Source organism: Anopheles bellator, chromosome X (assembly GCF_943735745.2).
Source record: "Anopheles bellator chromosome X, idAnoBellAS_SP24_06.2, whole genome shotgun sequence".
NCBI lineage: Eukaryota > Metazoa > Arthropoda > Insecta > Diptera > Culicidae > Anopheles > Anopheles bellator.
In genome coordinates this window covers 8,836,086-8,856,211 of record NC_071287.1, presented here as the reverse complement: position 1 = coordinate 8,856,211, position 20,126 = coordinate 8,836,086, and the positions used below count along the sequence as shown (strand labels likewise).

General features: G+C 48.1%; 1 protein-coding gene across 3 annotated transcripts; it reads right to left on the bottom strand.

Annotated features, from left to right (window-relative positions):
* Window positions 1-4,561: 4,561 nt before the first annotated feature.
* LOC131213441 (trithorax group protein osa) lies at window positions 4,562-12,386 on the bottom strand. 3 transcript variants are annotated; one of them, XM_058207480.1, is made up of 4 exons: window positions 12,128-12,386; window positions 8,912-9,051; window positions 4,968-5,760; window positions 4,562-4,932 (listed from the first exon to the last, which is right to left on the bottom strand). In XM_058207480.1, exons 1-4 carry the CDS (start codon window positions 12,143-12,145, stop codon window positions 4,801-4,803), a joined length of 1,083 nt encoding a protein of 360 aa, XP_058063463.1. In that variant the 5' UTR covers window positions 12,146-12,386; the 3' UTR covers window positions 4,562-4,800. The 3 variants fall into 3 exon arrangements, with proteins under 3 accessions (XP_058063463.1, XP_058063464.1, XP_058063465.1); XM_058207481.1 differs by having other exon boundaries at window positions 5,001-5,760; XM_058207482.1 differs by having other exon boundaries at window positions 4,562-4,929; window positions 5,001-5,760.
* Between the last annotated feature and the right edge of the window lie 7,740 nt (window positions 12,387-20,126).

Below are 20,126 nucleotides of genomic sequence, written 5' to 3'. Positions count from 1 at the left end.
AAATCGATCCATCAAAATCGGTTACTTTCGTTTGCTACTTTACCGTCAACGATGGTGTTTCCTGTTCGCTGGTGGCTAGTTGCATTGGACCATGGTCACTCAATGCCACTGGGCATAAAATATAAATTAAGTAAATTTATTTCGCAACATTCTCACTTCAATCATTTTGATGCCTTATTTTGATGACTTATTAAATAGCTGCAATCCCAAAGTGGAATATCTCTGTACTCTTATGTAAACAAGCATTTATGTCCAATAAAGTTCAAAGTTTAATATAAAAAAAAGTTGACCATGGTCGTTCCAACTTAAGCTGCAACTTGATTGTCGCTAGTACTTGTTGACTTAACCGGCGGAAGCATCTGTCATCCGCCAACTTTGCCAACAAATTTATCATACGTCAACAAATTGCTGATGGCACTGCAAACAACTGCAACCTTTCGTATGCGCCTCGCCAGACTTCAGGGTAGGCTGGTCATGTCATGAGAAGGACGGACGACGACGCCGGCCCATACTGTCTTCACAGGTCATCCAGAGGCCCCATTTAGGTGCGATAGCCCCGGGATAACGAGTTGATGGACGCCTGAACCCTCGACCACTCGACTGGACTACCGCTACTTGGCGGAACTAGTAGCCGCGCACAAGTAGGTAACGGAGTGAGCTCTCAGTGTACTTCAGAGAATGGTGCTCACACCACCTGGCACCTAGCACCAGATACCAGAGCTAGATACGACGAACCGTCTCGGTCTCGGGACGTCGTCTTGTGTCGCTCGGAATCGCGACCGCGCACGCCGCGAATCACGCGCCAAAACGTACTCCGGCTAATTGGATGTTAATGGAAAGTAAAACGTGAAAATCAATACCACCTCGCGGGTTGCTGGTGGGCGTGGGCTGACGCGATTTGAAGAGGGTTTCGCAGTAGCAGCAGCAGCAGCTGAAAATCACAAAATGGACTGGAGGGCACAAAAAGAACCCGTGCCGTCAACCGCCAACGGCCGTGGGAGGACGAAGGTGATAAAGGACACGACGGCGGAAGCGAAGGAAATGAAATGTGCGAGCGAGAACGGTGGACGCTAAGCCGGATCGAATGTCCTCGACGTCGACGCCAGGCGGGTGACAGCGCCGGGGCGATGATGAGGCTCCCCGTGGGCGGAGATTATCAACGAAATTGTATCGTCCATTATTCAGCCAAAGAACGGCGCGGTGCCGGGGGGATTGCTGGTGGTTAGAATGGAAAGAATGGTGAAGAATGGAATCGCGTGGAACGTCCCCGCGTTAATGAGCCCAGGACGACGTTGAGCCGGGGCTAGTAGGGACCGGGACCACGCCGATAATTATCATCGTGGCCCCAAGATCATCGCCATAATGGCAAGCTTCGCTCTTAATGACACCGGTCCTCGGATTGGGTTGGGTTGGACGTCGACGATGTGACAGATAGCAATCATCAGCGGACCGTGCCTTCAGCGGACCGAATCGATATCGCAGCGTGCTTGCAGCACGTCAACTGCCCAGTAAGTCACTTGGCACCTTCATTACCGCGCGATTATCGTCGCGTTCCGGAGGACACCAAAACATCTTCCTTTCGTTGGCTGAGAGCTGTCAGGCCTTTGGGATACCTTGGGACGCCTAGGAATGCCTGGGGCTATATGCCCACATCCCTGTGTCGGAGTGGATGTCGGCCGACTTTACTGAACGGCAAGAACACCCACTGGCAGTGATCTGGGCGACGGAGTCGTTGGAGTACAAATAGAGAGTTGGAAACTATAGGGTTTCACCACCAGTATCCAGTGATCCAACAGTCTACGACCAAGATAAGTAGTTATGATCAAGACAGCAGAGAGAAAGTAGTACACCGTAGAAATCCTTGCTCTGGCTGACGTATTGAGAAAGAAACATCACAACAGAGAAAGGACCTTGACGTATACCCTCAACCTGATCTCAACTATGGACCACTGGATCTGGAACTGGATTGGATCGGCCATGTGATCCAGAATCTCGACCAATATGTCCCCAGTTCCGGTGTCCTCCGGTTCCGGACCCGTTCAGCACCAACCAACGTTGAGTGATACTGATGACGCCACACTTTTCATCTCCAAAATTTATATCTCGCGGGCGGACGAGTACCGCGAAGTTCGAAACCCACGAAGAAGTGCCGGTCGGGGAACAAAAGAAATCCACACATATACACGCGCAGCAAGTGCACAGATTTTACGATACCAGGGCCGTCATAAAAAGGCCGGCCGCCCCATTGGCAGGTCCATCCCAGAGTTTATGATTGTTTCTTCGGTGAACGAGCATCTAGGTGTATGTAGAAGGAGGAGGAGGAGGAGGAGGAGGAGGAGGAGGAGGAGGGGGTCGTAGGCATGAGCACCCCCAATCACACCCACACACCCTCACACATACACACACACACAAACACATTCTGATGCGGGCATCCAGTGCCCGGCTTTTTTACGTCTAATAAGAGGCACAGACTTGCGATCTATTCCGGGATCCCCAGCCCCAGCCACATTTTCGCGGGGCGCGCCATACGCACGAGATGAAATCAATAAATAAAACTGCCCACACTGGTGAGGCGCGCACTTTATCACCCAAAGTAAGTCGTTGGTTCCGTCGCACCCCGCATGAAGTCCGGGGCAACGGTAACTGTACGTGTGGGGCGACTGTGATCCAACTAAGGCTTTAAAGAACTGTACTCTCCATATCCGCATAGATTGTCCGCAGGTTGCCATGATCACTATGTAAGCGTGAGCTGCATGAGCTTTCGACTTGCAATGTCTTCAGCGTAGACCAGGGTTCTTGGCTGAACTTGCAGTAAATGATCCCCGAGGACTCCCTGAGGACGTTGAGACAGTAGACCTCCGGAGTTCTTTGCGATGACTCCAAAGGAGGCACTCTACCGCTTGTCCGCTTACTGTTCCCCGCCAGGATCTCGACACTCAAGCGAAAGAACCAGCCAAATCGTCGTGGTCTCTTTCGAAGACGTGCGCCCAAGAAGTCCCCCAGAAGTTTCTAATTGCTATTGCGCCACACGCACCTTTATGCACCAGTTGGTGTGATTGGTTCTCCTTTAGTTAGTGTACTTCAACCGCCACACCTACTAGGTTCGGAGCTTCGACAAAAGAGGGCGCTACTACGAGTCTAATTTTTTTTGTTACATTGGTTCACTCTTCACATGAACTTATGTGAAGTTACATTTCAATCGGTCTCTTAATTTTTTTCTACAAGCCGTTTAGTATCGACGAACGAACGTATGAACGTAGTATAAGGACTCTTCACCTTTAATTAGGGGGCTAAAAGGGGGGTTTCTGAGTTTAAATGTGATCGTGGTAACCTTTAAGACGATCCACGTCTAAAACGTCAAAAGCGGACAACACCTGAAATCGTAAAAAAAAATCAGCATATCGTATTGGAAAATCGTCGAAAAACTCACAGAGATTTAGTGTAAGACCTAGCCATTTCATTGAGCATTATAATCAATATTTTGACTAAAGTATTGGGTTTCAGAAAGCTGTTTGCAAAATGGGTGCCGCATTCGCTAAAAATGGAACAAAATGGAAATATGAAACGAATTCGAATTTTCTCGGCAACAGATTTTTGAGTTTTTTCGAAAGGATGAAGTAGATTTTATGCATTCAATCAGCACTATGAATAAGCCTTGGGTCTATCACCATGATCCTGAGTAAAACCTAGAAGGCTAAGGAGTGGTGTGAACCCGGTTCTTCAGCTCCAAAACGATTTCGAGTCCAGAAAGAGCCCAAAAGGGGGTGCGCATCAGTTTTTTGGGATGTGAATGGATTTTTGTTAGCGGATTACTTGCAAATTGATAAAACAATAAATTTTGATTATTGTTGTAACATTTTGGACCAATTGAAAAAGAAAATTGGTGAAAAAGAACTTAGTTTGAAAAAGAAAAACATCCTCTTTCATCAGGGCAATGCACCCAGTCATAAGAGCATTTTGAAAATGACAAAAATGTTTGAATTAGAGTTCGAATTGTTAGAATATACACCGTATTCACTAGATTGGCCCCTAGCGTTTTCCAGCTGTTTTCAAACCAATAAACATTGAGCGTGAATAGTGCTTTTCATCAAATGATGACGTCATAACAGCTGCGGAAGCGTATTTTGAAGCCTTTCCAGTTTTTCACTTCAGGGATGGAATTTAGAAATTGGAGCCTCCTAGGAACAAGTGATGTTGTTATTCAGGAAGACCATACTGAATAATAAAGTTTGTTACAAACCATAAAAATGTGTTTTTCTCATAAAAGCTCCGAACTTAATGAGAACAGCAGCATACGGGGTCTGATCAAAAATCAACTCCACAAAAAATCAAAAATCAGATACACGTAGCCTGCGGAAATTCGAATGACGCGAACCTTTTTTGATCAGACCTGGGACCTGCCTACCAGCGATTACGGTCCGGCCGCCTCTATTGGATTTGGAAATTTGGTGACCCCGTCGTGATCTTCTCACCGGTGATGATATCCCCCCAACTCTGGACGAAGAACCGACCGATTTGTTTGTATTCGTGATCATTCGGTTTTTTGTTGTTGTCTCTTTATTGTTACCCTTTTCGTATGTGTGTGTGGCGCTCAGTTCTTCGGCGTAAGGCGATGGTGGTCAGGTCGGGATGGAAGCATGGTGCGTGGTGGGCTGGGAGGGAGGGCAGGGGGAAGGGTCAGGAGGTCGTGATGGATGCGCCAGGCGATGATGCGTGATGGGTGACGGGTGGACAGGCGATGGCAAGAAGCTAGGAATGGGCCGCTGTGGATTCGCTGGCTTGCTAGCTGGCTGGATGTGTTCAGTAGTAGCCGAAGGTGATGTCGTGCAGGGGTGCTGCACCGCCTTGCGGCAGCGCGTAGTCTTTGGCCAGCTGGTCCAGCACGCTGGTGCTGCGGCCCTGGGCCGGCCGCGGCTGATAGACGGCCGGCTGCTGGGTAAACGGAGGAACGGGCATTAGGATTGGGCTGTCTGGGGGCATGGGTGACAGGGGTGCATTACTTGGGGCGCGGCCTTGGGCGCGTGCTGTGGGGCAGGTGCGAAGGACGGCTGGGAGTAGCGGATGTGCTGCTGCTGCTGCTGCTGCTGCTGGAGTTGCTGCTGTTCGGGCGCTGGCGCTGGCGCCGGGAAGGTGTGCGGTCCGACGACGTTCCGATACTCGGCGTCGGGGCGAGCCGGGAGCTGCTTCGGCGAGTAGACCACGTCGATGGGGACCGCGTTGGGGATGTGGGCGCGAGGCGGCGCCGGACCCTGCTCGTGGTGGGCCTGGGCCGCCGGGCCGAAGTGGGATCGCTGGATGTACTCGGGCGCTGGCTGGTACCGAGCCGGCTGCTGCTGCTGGTGCTGCTGGTGCTGCTGGTGCTGGACCGCGGCTGGCTGCGGCTGGTCGTCGTAGTCGTAGTACTGCGGGCGGGGCTGGGGCTTCGACACCACCTCCTGGAAGCGCGGCTTCGACGGGCCACCGGTCGACGGGCGGTGCTTGTGTCGCGGGGCCAGCGGCACGTTACCGTCCCCGTCCGCGTCCAGCAGATCGTCCTTGCCGGTGGTCTCGTCCACTAGGGTCGGCGGTGGCACCGTGATGCCCTCGCCGGACGGCTGGAAGCCGTACTTGTTGGCCCCGTACTCGACCACCTTCACCTTGCCCGTTTCATCCACGTAGCCATACTTGCCCTTCACCTCGCCGGTGGCCAGCTTCGTTTCGATCTTGAACGACCCGTCGGCACCCTCGTAGCCGTACGTGTAGGAGCCATCCTCGTTGTGCCTGCGAAGTGAGCCGAACAGAACAGAAAGTTTTCCCGTCAGTAAGCAACCATCAAGAAAGCAAGAAATAGTCACGTCGAAATAGCATTGTGTTGCACGGGAAGTCAATTCTTCAGTTTGGTCTCGCCTCACACTTGTGTCCGCTCGTGCCTATCGAACTCCGGTTCCAAATCCCCTCCCGGTATGTTTCGGATGAGGTGGCAGAAAAACAGAAACAGGATGGAGAATGAAAAGATGGAGAAGAAAATGAACCAACGAAACTAAATCCATAATGCGCCCGGTGCCCTCGCCGGCAAAAGGTCGCCAATTCGTTGCGAGCCCAGGCTCGCCCAAACTCTCACCCCCGCGGCCCGGGGGGGCCCCCCCCCACCTGGAGTGTATGGGCTGAAAAGTCCCGAGCCACAGCCACACCTTCGATTGAAAGCTGTTAGTAGCTGTGTGAACTAATTCTTAGATATTAGAACTAATTAGAATAGATCGCATTAACCCTGCAGTTCGGTTAAAAAAAATCACACTACATAGATTCGTGGACCATTTGGTCCATAGTGTATATTCAATGGAAATGTATGTGTAAACAATTGAATTTGGAATGTTTTGCTTTTATAAACAAATGATTTTGAAATATGTTGCTATATGTGTGTTTGCATTGGTACAATAGAGTATAAAGAATGACATGTTGCAATATTGGTCAGCAATCCAACTCAAACAAACGAATTTGGGCGCCAAAAAATGACCTTGATGCGAGAAAATATGACATTATTCAGTTTGTGTTCGTTCGTTCTAGTGCTCAGACTACACTATTTTGTCGTAAAAAAATGAGTGCTTCAAACGATTTAGACAACAATTTACTGGAAGAAGAATCATACGATCATGACGAGAGTGACTCAGATTTGTCTGATATTGATTACGACCCACAAAATTCAAAAAGTAGCAATACGGAAAGTGAATATGATTCGGATCCGTTACTCGTTGCAAAGAATAAAAACCATTCCCAGAGCCCATCGGTTCACAAGCACAAAATATAATCACAACACGGCCAGGAACAACCCGTTTCGCTACGTCCAGATGTTGCGAGATAAAATTTGATTTTTTATTATTTTTCCCTCGGACAATTGAAAAAATTGTAATAAAAACACTAACAAATATGCCAAAAAATATTTGGTGACAAATGGCAGAATATTGATACGGAAGTCTTACGAGCATACATTGGGATACTGATTCTTGCTGGTGTCTTTTGCTTCATTCTTTTGATGTTTTGAAAATTATTTCATTATAATCTGTTTTTATAGAGAAAAGAATGAAGATTTGTATGGTTTGTTTGATGCTACATTTGGCCGCCCATTGTTTCGTGTTATTATGTCGCAAGACAGATTTCAAAAGATAGGAAGAGCATTACGTTTTGATGATGTCGAGAGTCGAAGACTAAACCGTAGCACCGATAAATTCGCTCCGATTCGAGATTTGTGGGATCGATGGATAGAATCCAATGTTCCAATCCAATTCTTACTTCCAATGTTCAAACTTGCCATCGACGACAGCATCGTGGCCAGTGCCGGTGCTGTAAAAGCAAAACCCGATATAAAATGTGCCGTAGGTGAAGTATTTTGTGCAAAAATGACAGAGAAATATTGTGCACCACATGTATCACTCGAAACATTCAACCAATAGCTACTGAATGTCTATATTATGGCTAGTATTAGAGGAAAATATACTATGGTCCAAATGGTCCTCGAACCCATTTAACGCATCTTTCTTTTTTTTTATTTTTGAAGATTTAACAAAAAAACGAACGAAAATTGGACAAAATGGTGTAATGTGAGCTTTCAAACCCTAATGAAGTTATTGATGGACAATCCCATAAAAAATAAATAATGCGTTTGAAGCAAGTATTGTCCATAAAACGACCAGAATCAGTTAACCACCAGATGTTGCTCTTTCGGGCTAGTATTTGTTATGAAAGTATTGAAAAACGGGTCCTTGAGGGGATCGCTCCTAAAGACCATAAGTTCTATCGACACGAAATCGAGGAACTACGTAAACTACCGATTTTTATTATTGTAGTTAAATCACATACGTTGAAGAAAAACGGTAACAATTAATTCACATACCTCAAAAAATGCTATAAAATGGGGTAAAAGGCAAACTGTTCTGCGAAACAGTAACCCACTTCGGAACTGAAGAAAGAAAACGCCTTTTCCCTTCTTAGGCACGGGACTTTTCAGCCCAGCCCACTGCCTGCCTACCAGTAACACCGATGCCAGCGGGCTGATAAGAGGGCTCTACACGGTCGGCTTCCGCTCGGCTGCTGCCATTACTTCGCCCGAGCAAATGTTTTGAACAATCGCGACCGCAAAGAGCGAATACAAATTTTCTGAAGAGAGACTGAGAGTATCGGGCCCATCGGGCGCGCACTTCAAGCCCACGCCACGCCACGCCACGCCATGCGGTGCCTGTGTGGTGATACGTTTGCCGATCACGAACCGTGACGCTGGCCCCCCTCCCGAGGGGGGTGGGTGGGTGGTAGCCAGCATCCAGCGGGTGGCAGCGGCTGCTGTCTTCCATATTGATTTTCCAATCAATAACCCTGAGAGAGCCCAGAGCCCGGAGGTCCGCAACATCTCGTCGGCTAGGTCGGCCTTTTCAGCTAGCCCTAGTTTCGCTTCGCAAGCCCCCCCTCACATTCTCTCGCATTCCATTCGTTCCCCCCCCCCCCGCCGTCCCACCCGGCCTCTGCCCTGGTTCTTGCATCCTGCCGGATGTCACGGTCACGGTGCCCACGACACCCACCCCCTCCGGCAGGCCGGAATCATTTATGGTAAGCGGAAATGGAATAAGGATAAATGACAGAAATTATTTCGTTTCTTTTTCTTTTCGCGCGTCGTTCGGTCCCGTTCCCGGCATTGGACCATTGGGCTTGGTGCCTGGGAGCGTCACCAGGGCGTCGACACCTTCCCCCCACCCCCACCCCCGCCATCAATACTTGGGCAAGCTGCTGGAATATAAAACTGGAAGTGACACGCTATATTACTTCCGGACGACGAGAAAAAGGGAGTTCAGGATACGCAACGTAACAGAGTTCACCCCCGGGAAGTGGAGAGGAGAGGACTGGAGGGAGTGGGATATTGTTGGAACCCCTTTGGCGATCTGCTTACCTGTTGATCTGCTTAAGAATCGGCACCGGGGTCGGTTTCGGTTCCTCAACCTTGGTGCCAATCCGGAGCGGAGCCTGCCGGTAGTGGTCCTGGTGATCCTGGGCAGCGATAAGACCCGCTAGGCAGGTGACGGCGACTACCTGTAGTGCGATGATAAGTAAGTAAGTACAGTATTTTTCCGTGTATAACGCGCACCCATATTTAAGGAGAAAAAAAATGGAAAAAAAAAGTTTTTTATTATACATTTTTCAGTTATGTGATATCCAACAAATATCAAACGATAATAATGTATTATTCTAAATATTCTATAAAAATTGTAAAGTAGACTAAAGATAAAATGCATATACATTGCAAAAGACACACTAGTATTTTATATTTCGTAATAATCTTCAAACTCAGATTCACTGCTGTATGACAAATTGATATTCTCTAATTGCTCTTCAATGTACTCCTCATTGTCACTCTCTGAAGAGTCCTCAAAAATTGCGACATCTTCAGATCCATCGATAGTGTTGCTGATGCCACATTTTTGAATAATTTCACAGCAACATCTGTTTTAACTCCCTGCCATGATTTAATGACGATGTTGTAAGGATAATTATATTCCTAACAAATGTTTCATTTCATAATTTATTCAATAATACCATAAAATATGTACCTAAAAGGGCATATTTGTAAGTTTAGAGGAGACAAAATTTTTAATCCCCCTGTATATCGCGTACCTAGATTTTAGAGCTTAAAATATTGGGAAAAAGGTGCGCATTATACACGGAAAAATACGGTAAGTTCTACCACTTCAAGGGTGATGAAGAATTTGGCAGGCTGACTAGCTGGCTGGCCTTTCGCGTATTTCTGTTGCGTTAACTTGCATGTGACTAGAGCGAAAACTACCCCCCTTCCCGAAGGTCAGTCACCAGGTCTTGGACCGGGTGCAGAGGTCCTATTGCCTTCTTCAGACCTGCTTCTTCGTGGTGGATCGATTTGTGGTGCCTGCGATTCGGGAGCGGAACACGTTCGGAGTTATTCTTGAAGTGCCAGACTTTCCGGACTTTCCGGTGAATTTGTTGCGGAGTATGAGTAATCTTTTGCTGGCAACATCGACGAAGTGTGCCTCTCCCATGCCCGTGAAAGGACCAAGTTCGTCTCCAACTCCAGACTCCAGACATCGGGAGCGTAAGGTACGACTGACAAATTTGAGCCAAAAATCCACTTGCTAACTGCCAACGCCCCAACTGCCTAAACGTGCTCAGCGCGCAAAGTACGGCCGGCAAGTGTGCAAATACCGGCAACGACTTGTAGAGCACGAACCACTGCTTTACAACTTAATGAAAATGCAGCTACTAGCTTGACGGTGCTGGTCGGGTGGACTTTTCTCTCTCGCTAGGGACCTTGGTAGGGCCGCCGGCCAGGAACGGCCACTTGAAACTTTCGCCCACTACAACTCGAGGGCCCCCACAAAAGCTGCTAGCCATCGATATGAGCAGGAGCTAAACTTCAACTCCAGCGTGCTTCAGATAAGCAGCGGCAGTTCATTCTTGTAGGTCCGGACGCCTGGACGCCTTTTGGGTAAAAGCGAAATCCCGATGTACCCCTTGAGTCCCCGGTACACTGGCTTTCGGGTCGAACGCCAACTACGAAACAGCAGCCTGCTGGCAAGCGCGTGAAAACTGGATCGAAACCAATCGGCGGCGACCCGTTTCCTTGACGGTGTGAAGAGGAAACCATTTCGGTCGTGACGCTTAACCTTTCGGCCCCACGAAGTGAGTGACGAAACCGATTCATTCGGTACGATTACCAAACCCGGCCGGGCTCTGGCCGTTGGGGCCAAATTGATTCCCACAACAGAAACGAACAAAAAAAGAATCTGTTCGACATGCTGGCTGGCTTGCGGCGCACTCGGTGCGGTGTCTCGCTATGGGCACCATTATTTATTGAGACCACAGAGACCTACGGAGCGCTGCGCAACCAATGAGAGTTGCACAAACCAGGTCCAGGAATAACACTGGTAATGGTGCTTGCCTTCAACCCATACCCGGGTCTGTGGGAGTGCGCTTTGGCACGACACGACACGGACACTTGGCTTGGCGCTGATCCGGCTCGTACGCTCCGGTCCGGGCACTGAATGCCTCCCCGTTCCGCTCGTTAACCGACTTGGCGCCGAAATCTTGGCTAGACTACAGCTCGGTTTATGTGAACTTCCGCAGCGGATGAGCGCCATTCTCTATCCCCTCACCTACGCCAGAGCCAATTCAATCAAATCACTGGCGGAAATTGACAAATCGACATCGGCGAGAAACTCGATATCCGTAGGTCGTTATTATTTACTTCTGAAACGGATCCCCCCTTCGCGGGGCGGGTCGAGGTCGACTGCAAAACGGTGGCTAACGGGAGTTCCGCGACTCGGCACCTCTACCCAGATAGGATAGGCTGGTGGTAGGGGGTATTCGGTCCGCGGGTCCGCGAAAGTCCTCGACTCTACGAGGAGTAGGAGAACTAAACAATGGACCACGACCACTGGCCGCTCTCCGTCGCTCTGAAGGACTCAAGAACCTGTTCTGCCTGGGGTTTCTGGGGGAGGCAGGCAGGTAGGCAGGCGGGCAACATCTGGCTCCGGACGGGCCAGATTGACTTGGGCAGCGCACCCTGCAGTTTTGGCGAGCGTGGCGCGCATGACTAGAGCCACCACACACAGATGTCCCACGGACAGCAGCCTCCTTCATGCTCCACGCTGACATGACTATCATTATCTTTATTATTATTATTATTATTATTGCCACTGTTCCACTGTGTGTGTGCTGTGCAGCAGAATGCGCGTTCGTGGTGTGCTGTGCAGCAACGTGCAACGTTATTCTGAGCTACTGCTGGAGGTAGCAAAGTGAAAGTAGCTTTCAGGTAGGTGCTCCTGACTGGTACGGCTGCTCTCAGTGCATAGTTCGGGGTGGTGGCCGAAATGGGACCTGGCAGGGCCGGTTGATAGAAGTGTGCCCTGTCTGTATCCAGATTTTGGGCATACCGACTCAAGGGCATTCGAGCACACACACGCGCACACACACACCAACACACACAGGACACTTAAGTTTTTCAGATCCCCCGAACAACACCTTCACTAGCAGCCTGACTTCCGCTCCTAGAGGGAGAGCTTCTGACAGTCCGGCCGACTGATAAGGGGACCCCAACATGGGAGCTTTCGGTGTCGGTGTTGAGAATGGAACCTACCAACTTGAATCCTATCATATTCGCACGCGACGCACCCTCTGATATCTGTGTCGGAACCGAGTTCGTCCAGACTCTCTCGCTGCTTCGCAAAACACACCGGGCCACACTCTGCCACTCGTCACACACTTGCCGTCGTCGTGTGCCCGGAAAGCACACTCAGAAATATCTCGGACCAATCGGACACTGGATCAAACACTATCGAAGCCTGGGGGGGGCACCGAGAGCTACGGACACTACGACGGGAGCGGGCGTTCTGGCACACACCATCCACCGGACCGGACAAAAATTAGTTACTGAGCGCAATTAAGCGGCTCTTGAATGCTTTTATACAACACGAGCGGTGGTGGTGGTGGCACGGCTGGTAGTGACCAGTCACCACCAATCTCTGGTCGGCGTCGGCTCTGGACAGCTTTCCGCATCGGCTCGGTTTCGTCGGGTTTTCGGTTTCCTCGACACGCCACCATACGACACTGCTGCCGCTGCTGCTGCTGCTGCTTCTGGTACCATTATAGTGCTGCTGCTGCTGCTGTTGTTGCTGTTTTTAGAGCGGCATTTAGAGGGTGGTTCGAGTTGCGGAACGTACCTTTCGGTAAATTGGTAGTGTCGCGGAGCCTGTGGAGCCAGAGCTCGCCTCGTGGTGTGCTGCTGTTTCCCACCACCACGACCGGGTGTTGGTGGTGTTGCGTTTTGCGCCGAGCAGCGCGACTCTCGCACGAGAGCCGCTCGCGCGATGGAGCAAGAAAACCGGTACTCATTGCAGCAGCAGTGTTAACCGGCGCGCGCTGCAGCGGCGCACTATGGGGAACGGGCGGGCAAAAACCAACTTAAAAAAACGGAGAGTTTTAGTTATATTCGCCTACAGTAGATAACGGAAAATAGTGGCAGTTCCTGGGAAAGATGATTGAGTACAGTCAGAACGAATTTCGCCTCTTCATAGATTTCATGGACGCATACGATAGAATAGCCAGAGTACTTGTTAGAATGACCATAACCCTGGCCTATGCTGATGACATAGACATTATAGGTCGATGGCTCTCCGATGTAGCTCAAACCTACACAGGGCTTGAGCAAGCTGTGGGGAACCGTGGCATGCAGAAAAATGAAAAAAAGACCAAGTTCATCTATTTTACTATATCAAATTAGACTAAACTAGATTTCAGATTGCTTCCGCTTCAATCCAACTCAATAAATGTTAAACATTTATCAAATCGTACATTATCATTTCAAAACTACGAAATAGTAAAAGGACACTTCGACTTCGTTGCCGGTTATAATCTTCAAGGGGACCTGGGAAAAATGCCCAGAAATCTACTGGCGAACGACCGAGCAAGGAAAACGAAGACCATAATCCAGGAAAAAAAGAATCGACTTAGTTGGATTGGAACGGAAAACCTAGTCATACAACACTATTATAAGTATTAGTATATCATACCTACTCTATACTCTATTAGCATATCATACTCTCTATATCTTACTATCATATTATAATATCACACTATATTAATTTAAAATAAAATAAAATATAATATAATTAGAAATAATTATAGCCAAGCTAGCACACAAAAGAGACGAATTGGCTTAAGCTGAAAATCTCTATAATACATGAAAAACAAAAGAAAAAGACCAAGTTCATGATGGCGCCGCCATCAGCAGCACCAGCAATCAACATCGGCGAGCATACGGCGGGGGTGACGTACTAATAGGTAACCTAAATGAGATAACTGAGGAGATTCACGCCAGAGTACTAGCAGCCAACAGGTCACTACTACAGTCTGGGGAAACTATTTTGCTAACATGTCGTGTCTCGACAGTCGAAGCTGTGGTGGTCGAATCTTAGCCTCGGTCGAGAAGAAGATGCTCAGATTGATATTTGGTCCTGTATGAGAGGAGGGACAATGGAAGAGCCGCTACAACAGCGAGCTGTACGCAATGTACGACGATCTCACTATCGTGCAGTCTCACCAGGCTCCGGTGGGATGGTCATGTCACGAGAATGGCGAACGACGAACCAGCCCGTAAGGCTCTCTTAGACCGCGCGGAGGGACAGAGGAGCGGTGTAGACTCCGTGTGAGATGGAGAGATTGTGTCGATCAAAACGCGAGAACGCCCGGTATCCAGATTGTAGCCGGATATTTATGTTTTGTATGTAATTGGTTTAAAGTACCTGCTGTACCCCCAAAAATTAATTCTATTTCATTGGGCAGCGAAAAGCCCTAAGCTTAGTTTTCCTGAGATAGGTAAAGTTTTTTGTTTAATTACGGAGGAAACCATTAATGACGATATCGCAATTGATCATGCATTTAACCAGGTAATATCGATTTAAATTTGGATGAAGAAATAGACTAATAGACGCATAGTTCATGGGTCGGATACTTCGGATGCTAATAATTACTTGTTTCTCAATGGCCACAAGTGCAATGGGTAAAGCTCCTCGATCATTTCAGATCCTCTTTCACACTCATAAAATATTCGATTTGTAGCAGAAATTCGATAATTCCTTTTACGATTGTGCATACATTTTTGCATTTTTGTGTAATGCAGATTGCATACCTCAGGCGTTTAATAACCTTAAACTAACGGAAAAAGCTTATTCATTATACTTGAACATGAAAAGTTGAACTCAATTAAAACACATACAAAGAAAAGAAAAAAACGTTGAAAAGAAAATCCATAGATTCTTCCTAAAAACAAATATGTCCGCCTTTCCCATACCAATTCCCCACTGTGCGAAGCAACGGAGCCGCCAGCAAAGCAGTGCGCAGTGCGAAACAGCTAGCAGCAGTAAGCAGGGCAGCAGAAAGGATCGATCGAGCCAAATTCTGGCTTCGGCCCAGAAATTGGACCCCAGTCTGTAGGCTCCCAGGCGCCAATCGGTAGCACGGTCACCACCAGCACCAATTTTGGCAGCTAGCGCGTTGAACGATGACGTACAGCGTACCGTGATCCGACGACTAGGCTTAAGGGATTTGCCGAATTGTAGATACAAACCCATGCACACCTACAGATATTGGCCAAGCTGAACCAAGAATGCTGTCTGACTGACTATTGCACTATTGAGGTATTGGTACTGGGCTGATTAGACCCTGGTGGTGGTGGTGTTCGTTGACCTTGCCTCAGCAGGCAGCGCGGAATTTCAGCAAACCCGGCTCTCGGACGTGGAACGGAAGGCTCGTAAAGGCACACGTAGCGTGACGTCGCCGAAGCTGCTAATTGGTATAGTACCTAGGCCCAGTACCTGTGGCAACGTTCGAGTCATGCTAAAGCCGCTCTCGCCGCTAGACAATGCTGAGCCCGCTCGTCGCAACTGCCACGCGTCAAGCTAACAACCATGAACCCAGGAGCTCTTCCGTGTCCCCTGCTCGTGCCAGAGCGCTGGGGCTATCATCAGAAAGTTGCATACCTTAAGCCTTCGACCAATCCCAGGTGCTTTCGGTTTTGATGGAACAAGTTGGAGCGTATTGCTGATGACGTATCGAAGAATGCGTCGAGCTACACGAGCTCAATTGTGACACTTGTGAAACGCCGACAAGGATTTGAACCACATTGCTACTTAATCAGCGTTACATCAAAGACGATGTTCGGTCGGTTGTGTCTTTCGTACGAATTTCCCCACGACGACCAACCAACTAGTCCTTGACACAACGCACGGGGCATCGGACACCCGGAAGACGCTGCCTTCGGCGGGGTGCCATAAATATGGGCGGCGATATAATTACGGCTGTGCATGACGTCTGGGCTGTGGACCCCGCTCGGTATCAAGAAGGCAAAGCGTGTGGTGGTGGGAAAAGAATTAAATACGCTCCAAGAATGCTTTTTAAAACGCTCACCGCCGACACCGACATGGTGGCAGCGGAGTCACCTTCGGCTGGGTTCGGTTTTGATCTCACACCGCTGCTGCTGCTGCTGCTGCTGTGGGACCGTTTACCACTCTTATCGTGACCATTAGAGCGGCATCAGCTTTTTCCGCCAATCTTCCTAGCGATGCTAGGCAATGGCGAAGCTAAGTGTTGACGACGACGGCGATGTAGGAACATATTTAGCATTTCAAAGAATCACCAAACCGAGGGACGAGCTAACGAAGCGAGCGCAGATAATGAAGCCCGCGCTCCTTCGGAATGGCTCGACCGGACCCGGCCCGGGAGAATCTAAAATACCAACGCTCGTTTGCTCCTTATTATCTTCCTCTCTCTCGCTCTCTCTCTCTCTCTTTCGGCTGTCTCTTTCTGTCTGACGAAGGTTTCTCGAATGTCCGGAAGAACGTGACGAAATGTCAGTCAGCCGGGTCATTCCCATTCCCATGTGAGAGTAGTGAACTCGTTGGACCACATGGAACTCTTCGGACTAGCATGGCTGTCTCAATTAGCCCGGTTAACATCATCCTGCTGCAGCAAGTGCACTTGTACTCTCAACCCCCATCAGCGCAAGCGTGCTTACTCTAATGTAAACAAATGTCTTCACGAGGTGCTTCACACAGCTTCTAGGTTGAATCTTCCGTGAGCCGTCGTGACACACGGGATTCAATGGCTTTCCTGGTTGGGAATGGCTTTTCATTCCGAAAGATTCAATTCAATTCAATTCGGTTCGATCCTTACGACTACGGTCACCAGCTATGATGGTGACGTTAAATTGCGGTCTTGTTATTAGTCTCTTTCAATTACGTCTCTATTAGTCAATACTATCACTTTCTCTCTCTCTCTCTCTCGCTCTTGATTGATACACCCCTCGGACAATAAATTAAACCGCAAAGAAATGCAGCTGGCTGATGAGCTAACCAGTCACAAATAAGTCACAACTCCCACTACGCTTTACGCCAAGGGAGCTGTTCGCACGTAGCAAGTTCCCAAAAACCTAACGCCACCTTCAGCACCCCACCGCTTTGTCACGGTATGCATACCAAATGTCCTCCGGACGTGTGCCAAGCTGTAACCTTCAAAAGCGTTCCAACGTTTACCACTTTCACCGGATTGTAGCGGGTTTGGGGTGTGCTCGAGCTTCAGCTCGTTATCGGCGACATTCAGGTAGCCGAATCGCATCATCTCACCTCACCAGGATCCATGTACTTCGTGTCGATCCATGTACTTCGTAGAAAATCGTATGGGAGGATCCGCATGCCGCAGGATTTGAAGGAAGATGGGCTTAAATTCGATACTAATGTCCACGCCATAATGTATCAGTCCCCCAAAGGACTATCGGTGTGCCCAGCGCAGGGGTAGAAAATTAGTAGCCCAGATTGGAGGGATTCGCCACAACGCCAATCGGAAGGAGAAGGAGGTTGCCCAAGCAGCGGTCGTCAGCAGCGGTCGCGGGCTGCGTCTGGTTGCGAAAAGCGAGCGATGATAGCGAATGCCATCTGGACCGACGCCTTGTGGGACTTCTGCTCGGCTTCTTCTGTTCTCAGGCGCATGGACCGGAGCCACCGCGCTGTATGCGTTCGATGCTGCAATAAGCCCTCCCCAGTCCAGCCCGGCCCAGCCCAGCCCAGCCCGCACTTGCACAGAGCAGATTGGATTTCGCAGCGGTGCAGTGTGGTTTCCCCTCCCCGGGGAAATCGCGCCGTCAGGCAGGTAGAAGAGCGGCCAAAACCGGCAGCTCGAGTATCAACAACATGGATATCCATCGCCCCCATTACGTAGCGTTACAGGTGCTCAAGGATTAACAAGCAAGCGGTTGAAATTACCTCAAGGACCGGCGGGCGGGCGGGCAGGGGGGGGGAGGCGATTGAGGTAGGTGGTGGTGTAGTGTTTCACGGCCCCACCGCCCCATCCTTGCGAAGGGCGATGACAGATTCAAATCGATTTACGTTGGACCTCTATATGAAAAAGCTGATTTTTCACCTCAATCTCACATTGCTCACGGTTTCTCGGCATGCGATCTTGGAACCTTTGGCACGGCCAATTCAGCGATGGGACCTGTTCCGGTTCTCACGTCAAAACAAACGCCTCTCCGACCTCAGCAATTTCTATTTAAAGCACGTGCTAACGAGCAGCGTTACTTTTGCATACTACTTAAATGTGCGGTTCCGGGAATGTCCGGGGAACCGGAAAGGGAAGCACAGGAAACGCTACAGACATGTACAAATATTCCAGTGTTTTTTGATACCAGTAACTGAACACACAGTGAATGTAGGTTGTTCTAGGTTGTGCATTATGTTTTGTCTTTCGATAAGAAGGACACAGTTTAATTGCATGAAACACACTTTATTATTCAGTATGGTATTCGTGAACATCAACATCACTTGTTCCAAGGAGACTCCAGTTTATGAAGGATGATGAGACCCACATCTTACCCCAATATAGGTTTGAGATAGGCGAGATAGTTATCGTTATGATATTTATATTTGGATTTATAATATCGATTTATGTCGTTATGATATCATCAATGGACGAATTTGATGCACCTGTCCCACGATAGCACGAGTGCAGCGAGAGTCGTTCTATTGTTCCATTATTGAATTCCATCTCTGAAGCAATAATCTGGAAGGGTTTCAAAATACGCTTCCCTAGCAGTTAAAGCATAGCCCATTTAGAATCGGGAACGATTGCATGATTTCTAGCAGCGCCTCTGGTGGTCGGATTTCAAAAGTGTTGATAGTCATATCTTCAGTAAACATTCAACTTTCAGTGCTGAAAGTTTCATCTTAGTACGTGGAGTTTATGGAAAGTTATGCTTAATTGAACTCTAAAGAAGAAAAATAATTCTGCACAATCACGTCGAAAACACCACGTGGTCTACTTTAAAAATCTCAAAAACACAAAAATTTGATAAATTAAATTTGCACAAAAATTAATGATATGACAAGGAATTTGCACATGTGGACAGAAATCAAGGTTTTCATCACAAACACGACGATGAACTCAACGCTGTACAAGGAAGAGTGCCTCAAAAAGCGAGTTCTATCATTAATTAAATCACACAAAGGTCCGGTAAAGTTTTGGCCTGATTTGGAAAGCTGCCACTACAGCAGGGATGTAGTTCTGTGATACTTTTACAATAAGGTGGATTTCATCACAAAGGATATCAACCCACCAAGTTGCCCTAGACTCCGCCCAATCGAAAATTATTGGCCAATAATAAGATGGCCATCAATAAGAAGTTGAAGAAGACTGAAAAGGTGATGTGGAATGCTGCAGAGATGGCGAGAAATTGGGTCAAATTAGCCGCTGAGGTGGACCAGAAGATTGTGCAAAAAATTATGGCGCGCATTCCAAAGAATGTTCGTGATTTCATCCGACGACCGACTAAAGTACAATAAAATACCTTCAATTTGACACCTTGATGTATTTCCTAAGTCAAACCAACTCATAGATAGAGCTAATGCAATTGTTCCCGATTCTAACTGGGCCATGCTTTATGACGTCATCATTTGATAAAAAACGCTTTTAATGCATGATTTTTTTTGAGTCTGACAACAGATGGAAATCGCGAAGGGCCAAATCTAGTGACAGCTAAGAAAATTCCCTTCGCATCCCACAAAACTGATGCTAACACCTTTTTGAACGAACCAGGTCCACACCACTCCTTACTTTCTTAACTTGATTCAGTATCATGGCGATAGACCCAAGCCTCTTTATACTAAATATCTTTCAGTGATTCGACGATTTTCCAATGCGATATCCTGTTTTTTTTTCTACGATTGCAGGTGTTGTGTCTGTTTTTTGGCGTTTTTGGGGTGGATCGTCTTGAAGGCTTGAAGGCCACCACGTTTAAACTCAGAAACCACCCACCCCCTTTTTATTTTCTAATTAAAGACGAAGAGTCCTTACACATTTTCAACATTCGTTCATAAATTTCCTTTGCTTCCGAAATCTTCCGACAATAAAAATTCAATCACTGTAAGATACTTGATTTTTTTCATCATAAAAGTTACTGTGATCGATACTAAATGGCATGCAAAAAAATGGAAAGAAAGTACTGAACCAGTGAAGGCGGTCCATATTTTGAAACTGTTATCTGCAACAAACCAAGCACTCCATATGGTGTCTTGCCTTTCTCCCCTGGA